The sequence below is a fragment of the Medicago truncatula genome, chromosome 2, assembly GCF_003473485.1.
Source record: "Medicago truncatula cultivar Jemalong A17 chromosome 2, MtrunA17r5.0-ANR, whole genome shotgun sequence".
NCBI classification, from domain to species: domain Eukaryota; kingdom Viridiplantae; phylum Streptophyta; class Magnoliopsida; order Fabales; family Fabaceae; genus Medicago; species Medicago truncatula.
In genome coordinates, this window is record NC_053043.1 from 41708710 (window position 1) to 41720072 (window position 11363).

At 31.7% G+C, this 11363-nt stretch overlaps 1 protein-coding gene and 1 pseudogene across 1 annotated transcript; both read right to left on the reverse strand.

Moving 5' to 3' along the window:
• Positions 1-4923: 4923 nt before the first annotated feature.
• Positions 4924-5938, reverse strand: LOC120578411 (ATP-dependent DNA helicase pif1-like). Its single transcript, XM_039831112.1, has 2 exons — positions 5623-5938; positions 4924-5483 (listed from the first exon to the last, which is right to left on the reverse strand). Exons 1-2 carry the CDS (start codon positions 5936-5938, stop codon positions 4924-4926), a joined length of 876 nt encoding a protein of 291 aa, XP_039687046.1.
• A 2903-nt stretch (positions 5939-8841) lies between these two features.
• On the reverse strand, positions 8842-10597 carry LOC120578250 (maturase K-like; annotated as a pseudogene).
• Between the last annotated feature and the right edge of the window lie 766 nt (positions 10598-11363).

Here is an 11363-nt window from a genome sequence, read left to right on the forward strand (position 1 = left end):
GGAGGTAAGACACCGGAGGCCAGCCAAGAGGAAGCAAAGGAATAAACTTCCCCTTCAATCTCATCCCATAAACGGTGGTAGAAGGTTGGATTAAGGTTTTCCGAACCAATGATTTGTATGAGTGCATGCTAGCTTCCTTGAATTCCATCTCTACAAAAGGTTAAGCAAGATAATAGTATCTTCATCCGTCACCATTGATTGCATGCAAGGTTCAATCTTTATTCTATCTAAAATATCTCAGTTTTGATCTCTTATTGACTTGTCCCACATCATCAATTATGTTTCAAACCATTGAAATATAAAGGACAGTAGTGTGTGTTAGTACTCATCGTAATTGAATGAAGTAATCATTCATTTTTAATTGTGCTCTAGGGTTTCTTTAATACACAACAAAAAAAAAAATCTTTTACTATGAGTTCTCGACAATATTCTTGATTTCGATTCTACTAGTGAAAATGCAATAATGTAACTATTTTTTCTCAATTGAGAAATCTACCAAACCTTAAACGATGTTTAATAAGTGTGGCCATGAGATCTTACAAGTTAATGATAATTTTGCTCGTACATATGTTCTTGGCGTTTAAAATTTGGAGAGAAAAATGAAATGTAAAGACGATAAAAAAAAAAAAACAAGGAACTAATGCTACCGCAGACTACCACCACTAGACCACTAAAACATATATGATTGGTACGTTGAAAATATATATCCTATAATCGGAACTAACATGCATGTGTACATATATTTTTATTGAGGCTCTATAATTGAAGGTCCAACTCCACATAACTGAATGTTCTTACTCATAGACGACCTAGTTGAAAATACTACTTTGATGATAAATAATAAGAATTTGAGTGATTTTACATACTACTTTAGTGATAAAAGGAGACAAAAATCCATGATTCCAAAGAAAAATCCATTAATTGTTGTCGAGGAATGAGAGTGCGGGAAAAAAGTTGCAAAGAACACAAAAGAAATCTAAGAGTTGAGAGGATGAAAGACAAATAAAGACCAAAGAGCTATGAAGCATGGGTATTCTAAAATTGGTGGAGGACCAATACCGGTTACACACCTTTACCAGATACACATACGGTACTCATATCTTGCATATCAACCGTATCCAATTTACTTAGTTGATATGTCGTAGTGGGTGCAGTTAAAATGTACAAGTTGTGGGAAAATAGCATAAATTATTTTGGTTTTTTTGTATTTCAATTTTCTCTCTTGCTTTTGATGAAAATAGTGGAAGAGGTGGGAAGAAAAAAAAAAATCTTCGAAGCAACATGATAATAGAAGTGTGGTTAAATTATACAATGCTAATTATTCACTCCAATTATTATTTTTGTATGTTTTATATCAAAATACTCATACCTTTATTTTTTAAAATTTACCGTATTACGTACCGATACCCATACTCATATTGGGTACCATAATCGTACGTATGCATCATAGCAAAGAGTAATTGGATAGGAAATGAAGAAAACTACGCAAGAAAAGGTAAAAGTGAAACACAAGAAACATAAACTACAAGTAAAAAAGTAAACTTTGCACTAAAAAGATAAACAAAAGAAAGAAAAAAAATATTGCATGAAATTTAACGTGGACAAAAATCAAACGGGTTCAGATGACGATTGCATTGCTGGCTGGAATTTAAAAAAAAAAAAAAAAAAAAACTTGGAATGCATAATTAGGTTTTTTAAGAGCTTGAATTTGTTTTGAAGTTGTCTCCGCTAGCTTAACTCAATTGGTAGAAATAATGAATTATATTATAGGAAAGTTGAAGTTTAAACTCTAAACACATTACTTATTCATTTTAAGAGGTGAATTTCTAATCAATACATTTTTTGAAGAAAAAAAAAATTGCTTTTAGGCTAGGAGTTAGGACTAATTTAGAATTTTATAAAGAAGATGTTCAATATTGATAACATAAACTACTATTTATAAAGAATAGGCTTAAATGCATTTTTGATCTCCTATGTTTGTCATGGTAGCAATTTTGGCCCCCTATTAAAAAAAAATCACTTTCCAGCCCCTTAACTTTGCCCCCTTTTGCAATTCATAGACCCCCCCTCTCCTCTAATTTTGACTTGGTCAAAGGTCAACGTGTAATTTAAAATTAAGAAAAAACAAAAAAAGAAATTAGAAATAATTAAAAGCCTTCTGATTAAAAATCAGTGGTCAAGATTAAAATAATTCATATGCTCCCTCTCTTCTAGTACATGTATTTTCCCTCCTACTACTTCATTTTCTCTTTCTTTCTGCAAATGAAGAACAACACCGACAACTCTCTCACCATTTTGTTTCCTCCACCATCAACTACATTTCACGGCGGCCAATCTCCCCACTCCGATCTTCTTTCGCCAAACCACCACTAGTCATTTAAGGTTAGCAATAACTTCATACATCCAGAAATCAATTAGATGAGTTGAACAAGTCTACCAATATAGACTTCAAAGAATTTTATATAACTGCAACATATGTTATTGTTTACAATTGAGAACTAAGATGGTATAACAGAAAAGGAGTTATGTTTGATGTCATGATTATTTTGGTATTTTCAAGATCGTGAAGATGATATGAGAACATGAGAAGAGAAGAAGAAGAAATGGGGTTATATTGCACTGCAAGGAACATAATAACACTTGTATTGAGTCTTTTAATCTTAACCACTGATTTAATTCTAAGGCTATTAATTATTCTTGTCATTCTTTTCCATTTAAATTGAATTAAATAATAGTCTTTGATCGGATCAAAATCAGAGGGGTCTATGAGTTGCAAAAGGGGGTAAGTTAGGGGGTTGGAAAGTGATTTTTTTTTAATAAGAGGCCAAAATTGCTACCATGGCAAACATAAGAGGTCAAAAGTGCATTTAAGCCTAAAGAATAACCAAAAAAATCTACTTAGTCGTTTGTCATGTTCATGGCAGCTATTTCTGTTAAATTTAAACATTAGTGCTTCTTAGTTTATTGAGTTATGGACTTCAATTTCTTTAAGATTTGGTTGGATTGATATATAATTGAGTTTATGTAAAATAACTTATGTAAATATTATAATATTTTATCATTTCGTTTATCTACTAAAAGAAAACAAAAATATAGACATAATATTAAAATACCATTGTAATGGTATATATAATATTATTTTATAACCCCTAAAAAAAATGGTATATACTCCCTCCGTTTCAAAATATAAGTAAATTTGACTTTTTAGGTTCATTCAATTAATGATGTATGTGGTCCATATTCATTAATTGAATGAACCTAAAAAGTCAAATTTACTTATATTTTGGAATGGAGGGAGTATGATGTTTGTATAGATTGTGTGTGGAAGGAAGGGGTTCAAGCTCCTAATTGTCTCCTTAAACTTGGAAAATACTTTGGTAACATTGATAACTTTAATGTATTTTAATAAGAGATAATGTTAGATAGTGGCGGAGGGTCAGGGGTGGCCTATAGAGGCCATGGTCCCCCCTCCATATTTTTATTTTATTTATTATTGCTCCCTAAACTTTAAATTATATACATTTTGTATTTGAAAAGTTATTATTTTAATCAAATTATGTTTCTTGCTCGCTAAAAAAAATGTTCCTTGTACTCGATCCCCTTAAAAAAAATGTTCCTTATACTCAATTCCTTTAAGGATTACAGGCTTTCAAACCTACTCGGTTACTTAAAGCTTTTAATTTAAAAATAAAAAACTACAATACCTACCGACAACTCAATTAACAATTTACCACAGTTTTTTTGATAAAGTATCTCACTTCTTAGAATTGTCGCCCAAATTTGTATTCATAACATTTGAAGTTAAAGTATATGTTTTTTTTTTTTTTTGAGGAACTTAAAGTATATGTTTACTACTTGTGTTTCAGTATCAGTGCAAAATGATCTAAGTAGGACACACATGTACGTCCAAATATACGTGACAGTTAATAAAATGATATTAGCATGATTGCAGACTGCATAACAAGACTAGGATCATGTTAATTGTTAGATAAATGTGTCTCGTGTTAACTATTTTTGCTCCTGCAAAGCATTCTTCAATTAATGTCAATATACTTTAAATGGAAATATTATGGGGATGCCAGAATTTGCATGAAATATATATTAAACTGTGTGAAGTAAATATTATAACTGTTAATTGGTTCAGTGGTTCATTTTGCTTGATTGCAGAGTAGGGGATGTCGGTTTGAATCCACATAGGAGATTTTTTTTTTTACCAAAATAGTAAAAAATATAACATAAATATAAAAGAAAGAGGATGGAAGGGTCGAACCCGCAACCTACGCAAGAAAAACAAACATCATTTCCACTACATAGTTGTGATACAATTATGCCTAATCTAATATATATAGAAAATTTGGGGGTACCACCATGGCACCTGCAGGTTCCTGTGAAGATCCGCCACTATATCTAACTAGTATAAAAAACTTTTTTGATCAAATGTATAAATTTTATATTATGTTATCTTAAAGTTATAAGTGTGGTTATAATTTAAATTTCATATGAAAAAAAAGATCATCTTAATTTTGTATATATTTTGAAATATCTAAACATTGCACATAACGATTAAAGTATCTGGATTTATACTTATACTAATTTTTGCAAAAATACGCCGACGTACTGTATATCATTATTTGTTGAAATAATGTATTTTATGATTCATAAAAACTATAAAAATTTGTATTTTAGGGTAACAACGATGTAAGAAAAAGTTTCGCGTATTGTTATACCTGAAAAGTGCATCAATTAAAAGTCAATGGCAGGAGGATCTGCTTATATAGAAATTGCATGTCATGTAATGACCAGTACGCCTTACAAAGAAATAAAAAAAAAAAAGACTTCCAAACAATACACAACTTTAGTTTTCTAAATTATAGCAATAACAAATTCTAAAACATAACCAATGATCATACTTTTTGAAAAACTTCATGAATACACAACATTTGTGGTCTCCTTGCAAAAGTTATTATCTTCATCCAAGATGAGCAGCTTCAAACCTTTTCTAGAAGTAACTCGAGAGACAGCAACATAGAGTTGTCCATGCGTGAACACGGGCTTAGGAAGATAAACTCCCACTCGAGATAAACATTGACCTTGACTTTTATTTATTGTCATTGCAAAACAAAATGTCAATGGAAATTGCAAGCGTCTGAATTTGAAGGGTAGTCCTAGATCACTCGGAATAAGATTCATCTTGGGAATGAATACCCTGGTACCTGCCCTTTTTCTTGTAATTACGGTAGCAGCTATCGTGCTCTTCCCTAGACGTGTAACTGTCAGCCTCGTACCACTACACAGTCCATTGGCCTGATCAATGTTTCTCATCAGCATAACTGGACATCCAACCCTTAGTTTCAACCAGTGATTTGGAATTCCAGAGCTCTTAATACCATTAAGAAATTCTGTTGTGAACCACTCGCTTTGGACATCAGAATTTTCACTCGATCGACAAACATAATCAGAGCTTAAATACTCTTTCTCTTCACCTGGAATCAGTGACATCATATATTCGTTAACATACTCAACTGAATCAAGCGTTGGTGCGAGTATTCCCCTTTCTTGGAAAAATAGCGGGTCACCAATGTTATCATTCAAATCGGAATACACAAAGTCTATAAGTGACACCTTCAGAAATTTCTACCTTCATTTCACCATTCTGATCCGAAACTTCGTTGCCGTCTCCAATTGAGAGTATCCACTTGCCAAAATTAGCAATTTCTTCCTGCTCTAAAGGTACCGAAGATGCACCCAATGTCATATTAACAGTAAGCCTCAACACATTATAATAAGTCCATATCTTTAATGAATTGATTGGGGCATCAACAATATCCTGCCTCGTTCCTTTTCGGGCAACAGGCAATATATGCCTGAAATCACCACCTAAAACAACTGTCATTCTACCAAAAGGTCTAAACTCGTTTAGGGGATCATTCTTGGACATGATATCACGTATTGATCGGTCAATTGCTTCAAAACACCATCGGTGCACATTGGAGCCTCATCCCAAATTATCAACTTTGCAGCACGCACCAGGTCTGCCTTAGGACTATCCTTTTCCATCGTAAGTGATGATGCCTAATTAATCTCAATAAGGTATGTCAGCGTCGACTGCGCGGTTGTTTCACCTGGTAATAGAAGAGCCGTTATACCGCTGGATACAACATTCAATACAATTAACCCCTTCGATCTAACAGCAACCGACAATGTTTTTCATATAAAGATTTTTCCAGTACCACCATAACCATATAAGAAAAATAAACCACCGTCGTCAGAACCAACGGACTCCATGATCTTGTCATGCACACATCTTTGTTCATCAGTCAGCATCAGTAGCATATCAGCGTGTGTCTTTTCCATTTCATCTTTGTTGTAATTTAGCTCATCAACGATAAGTTTGTTTGTGAAAGTTGGCATGTCTGTTGCGTTTGGCCTGGACATAGATTTGAAGTCAGTAAGCGATCGTCCGTTTTCCTGAAGCAGCATTTCAATTTCAATCAAACACAGGTTCTTCAAGTCATCGTCACCGATACACAGATCTGCATATTAAATGTAAAGTCACGAAATTAATATTAACATCTCTGCATGCATATGTGTGCACGTTGAAGAGAAAGAAAAAATATTAGCTTTACAAGAGAATCCTTTATATTTAAACGTATCAGCCTAAAAAATGTGAAAAATGCTGAATGCTATCGTACAGTTAGTAACTCTTAGTTTGTTTTTTAGTATATCCTAAACAAAGTTCCTCTTAACTACTTAAACTACTCTAATCAGCCTTTACTATATCCTAAAAAAACACACCTCTCGAAAACAACCTTGTCATCAAGGTTGGAATGTGCCAAATTTCTTAATGTGTAATAGTTTCAAATGTATCACCCTTATCCCTATTTTTTATTAGTAAAGTATTGTTTTTCTTCACATCTTCAACAATAACATGAGTAGTTTCTCTCCACTTCCTTTGCATAAGCTTTTCATTTTGAGAAAAAGAGAGATAACTGATCTCAGAACCATTTGAGATAAACTATTTGTTGTCTAAGAAACTTTTATAAAAATAATTGCCTCGTCCATGTCATTTGCACCCTGATGCTAAACTCGTCATCCCAGAATTCCAATCAGTATTGCTTCAAAAACAACAACAAAGGAGTACACAAAGAAAAATGCAGTGGAGATAACACTAACAAAGCATATCTCAGTGGAGACATGTTTTTACTTTGAAGTTTTATGTTACCTCTTAATGCATTTTAAGTGCAGTTTTTCCTTTTAAAGTTGCATAATGACACGCCATTTGTTCTAATTCTCATCAATGACAATTACAACATGTTATGGCCTATAAAAAAAAAATATCATTATGTCTTGAAACATGCCTATTTTCACTTCCGTCTTTGTCATATAAACTAAAAATGATAGTAAGAGAATATATGCAATGCAACGGGAAAAATGATATTAAAATTACGACTCAATTCTTAATCGAAAAAAGCTTCTTTCAGCTTAACTCAAACTAAAAAAATAAGCTTATTTGTAAAGGATTTCCCAAGCTATTCTTTATTTAACGCGAAAATAAATAGATATAGAAACTGCTACAAAATGATGTCATGAATGCTCATTAATCTATATAACGTGAAAAATTAATCAATTAAAGAACAGAAAATGTGAACAAATTAATCAAGATATACATAGTGGAAAGATATATATGACAGTTTTGTGGCATTGACAATAGGTCCTGCATTAACCTTATACTGTTTGCATTATCTGTGGGTGTGAAAATACAATCGGCTATATTTTTGAAGCCTATATTTTTTTCGCATAATATGAAAGTGAAAATACAATCGGCTATTTACAAACAAAAAAAAATTGATGAAATGACATTAAATTGATTCATATTTATTTATTTCGGTTAAATTTGACAATAATATATTAATTAGCAGCGTGACATGTCTAAATTGTGAGATATATGATATTTTATCTCATTCTTATGAGTGTGTGTGTTTCCATGGGCGGATGCACCATATGGTTTCCAATTCATTTTATCACAAGTTGATATAATTTGTTGATTTCTCTTTAATGTCCAAGATCTATCTATCTATTTACCACCAGACCAAACATTTACAAATGTATTAGATTAATATATTCTTTGTTGATTTAAAAAAATATATATGATATTTTATCTCATTCTTATGAGTGTGTGTATGTTTCCATGGGCGGATGCACCATATGGTTTCCATTTCATTTTATCACAAGTTGATATAATTTGTTGATTTCTCTTTAATGTCCAAGATCTATCTATCTATTTACCACGAGACCAAACATTTACAAATGTATTAGATTAATATATTATTTGTTGATTTTAAAAAAAATATATGATATTTTATCTCATTCTTATGAGTGTGTGTGTGTTTCCATGGGCGGATGCACCATATGGTTTAGTGTGACTAATCACACCAAATTTCCTAACACAAATTTGCTTTTTTTACCTCATTTCACCATTCATCCAAAAAAAAAAAGAAATGAATGGTTTCTAGAATTCTATAGAGATTACTTCGCTATGATATGTAATAACGATATATATTTCGCAATATTTACTTTATTTAATAATTTAAAATGGGTTGCCCGGGACTCGAACCCGGAACTAGTCGGATGGAGTAGAAATTGCATTCTTTAATCAAATAAAAGAATAAAAAATCCCTCCCCAAGCCATGCATGCATTTTTCATTGCACACGGCTTTCCCTATGTATACATCTAAACCTGAGTTACTTCTCCAGAAGAGGAATCTTGAAACTCAACTCTTAACTACATGAACATTTCATAATCTTATATATATATAAAATAGAAATTCGATATCGAGAATATTTAAGTATCATAACATAACCAATCATTCATCATTGACCAGATCGTTGCTGAAAAGAATATCCAAATACCAAATCCGATTTCTATTTAACCTGTGCAAAGTAGAAGAATCTCTTGGAAAAATCAAAGAAAGAATCTCTTCTTCCTCTGTAAAGAATTCTTCCAATAATTCTTCTGAACCTGATCTTTTCAAAAAAGCGCGTACAGTACTTTTGTGTTTACAAGCCAAAGTTTTAATACAAGAAAGCCGAAGTATATATTTTATTCGATACAAACTTTTTTTTTTTTGAGGATCCATTGTAATAATGAGAAAGATTTCTGCATATTCGCAAAAATCGGTCAATAATATCAAAATCGGATGAATCGGCCCAGACCGGCTTACTAATAGGATGCCCTAATACATTACAAAATTTCGCTTTAGCCAACGATCTAATCAGAGGAATAATTGGAACTATTATATCGAGTTTTTTGTTAAAAATTTCGATTAAAAATGTATTTTGCAGCATTTGACTCCGTACCACTGAACGATTTACCCGCACATTTAAAAAATAGCCTAAAAGCTGAAATGAATGTTCGGATAATTGGTTTATATTCATCGTTCTTGGTTGATACCAAACATAAAAAAAACCTTGCCATAAATGAATAAAATAATGTTTCCATTTATTCATCAAAAAAGGCGAATTCTTTGAAGCCAGAATGTATTTTCCTTGATATCTAACATAATGAATGAGAGGATCCTTGAAGAATGTTAAAGTATACGAAAAATCCTTAGCAAAAACTTCTACAAGATGTTCTCTTTTTGCATAACAAAAAATTCGTTCAAAAAAAAACGTTAAAAGATTTTAATCGTAAATGAGAGGATTTATTACGTAGAAAAAGGAAGATAGATTCATATTCACATACATAAAAATTATAGAGGAACAAGAATAATCTCGGATTACTTTTTGAAAAAGTAGAAATCGAGTTTTTGGTAGTAATAAAACTATTCCAATTACTAAAATTATAAAGAAACAATCGTAATAAATGAAAAAAAGGGGCATCTTTCACCCAATATCGAAGGATTTGAACTAAAATTTCCAGATGGATAGGATATGGTATTCGTATATCTGACACATAATTGAAATATGTAAATTTATCCTCCAAAAAGGGAAAAATGGAATGAATTGATCTCAAATTTTTATAAGATTTTATGATTTCTGCATCCTCTAAGGAAGAGCTTAATTCTAGGAAAAATGGAATTTCCACCACGATGGCAAAACCCTCTGATATTATTTGAGAATAAAAATTATTATTATAGCCCCAAAATGGATTTTTGTTAGAATCATTAGCCGAAATGATTAAATGATTCTGTTGATACATTCGAGTAATTAAACGTTTTACAATTAGTAAACTATATTTACTGTCAGAACCTACATTTTCCGAAAAAATGGATCTATTAAAATTATGACTATAAGCAAGTCCATAAATATACTCCCGAAAAATAAGTGGGTATATGAAGTCCTGTTGGCGAGATCTAGCTCGTTCTAAATATACTTGATACTCCTTCATTTTAGAAATTCTATTTGGTCAAAGGATCAGAGATTCATTGGATTATCAAATGATACATAGTGCGATACAGTCAAAACAAGGTATTCTATATATATATTAGAATTGAAAGAAAAAAAAAATGAATAGATACCTAGAAAACAAGTTAAAACCCATTAATGGACTATCTCCGCTCGCTTGTTCCATCTAATTGTTCTAGGACAACAAGCTAGTTAGAACTACTTTATTTTTTGGACCAATCGCTCTTTTGATTTTGGAAAAAAATATCTTTATCAATATACTCTTTCTTATACACATTTATTGCTACCCCATAACATAATGGAGAATAGCTAATAATTAGGACTCATAACAAAAATCCTTAATCCATTCGTTGGAAAAACTTTTTCCACAGCAAGCACTAATCCTTTTTTAACGTATAATTAGATGTGGTAATCATTCAAATAAAAAATGAAAGCTCGTTGCTTTTTGTTTCCCTATAATTGGAGCATCTAAGCTCTATCCTTTTATTAATTAAACCCAACTGAATTCATTTGTTCCGAGCCAACAATTCAAACGAAAATTTGGGCCGGGTCCAATAATTTTTTTTAGAATTCACCATTGATACGACATGCTGCTTTTTCCATTCATTCCTTTCTGGATCAGTCGTGGTCTTACAAACCCTACCGATGGTATGGATGAACCAATTAGTTCATAGAAATGTGTAAAAAATGGAGTCGCACTTAAAAGCCGAGTACTCTACCATTGAGTTAGCAACCCAAAAAAAAAAAATAGAAGGATGTGTATATCCAATCGAAATAAAAAAAAGATAGAAGGATGTGTATATCCAATCGAAATAAAAAAAAGATAGAATTCTTTCATATTAAAAAAAGGTTGCATATTACATTAAATTACAATGAAAAAACTATAGAATTGCAAGTTTTAAAAATGATTAATGGTGCTTTACCCCCCTGTAATATAGGTCATTTTTTGTTTTTCCGCA

Excerpts from the sequence above, each read along its gene's own strand:
- LOC120578411 (XM_039831112.1), bottom strand. The coding sequence starts at position 5,938 with ATGTCCAAGAATGATCCCCTAAACGAGTTTAGACCTTTTGGTAGAATG. Across the intron at positions 5,484-5,622 it reads GAAGGTAGAAATTTCTGAAG|GTGAAGAGAAAGAGTATTTA; the intron begins GTGTCACTTATA and ends CACTGATTCCAG.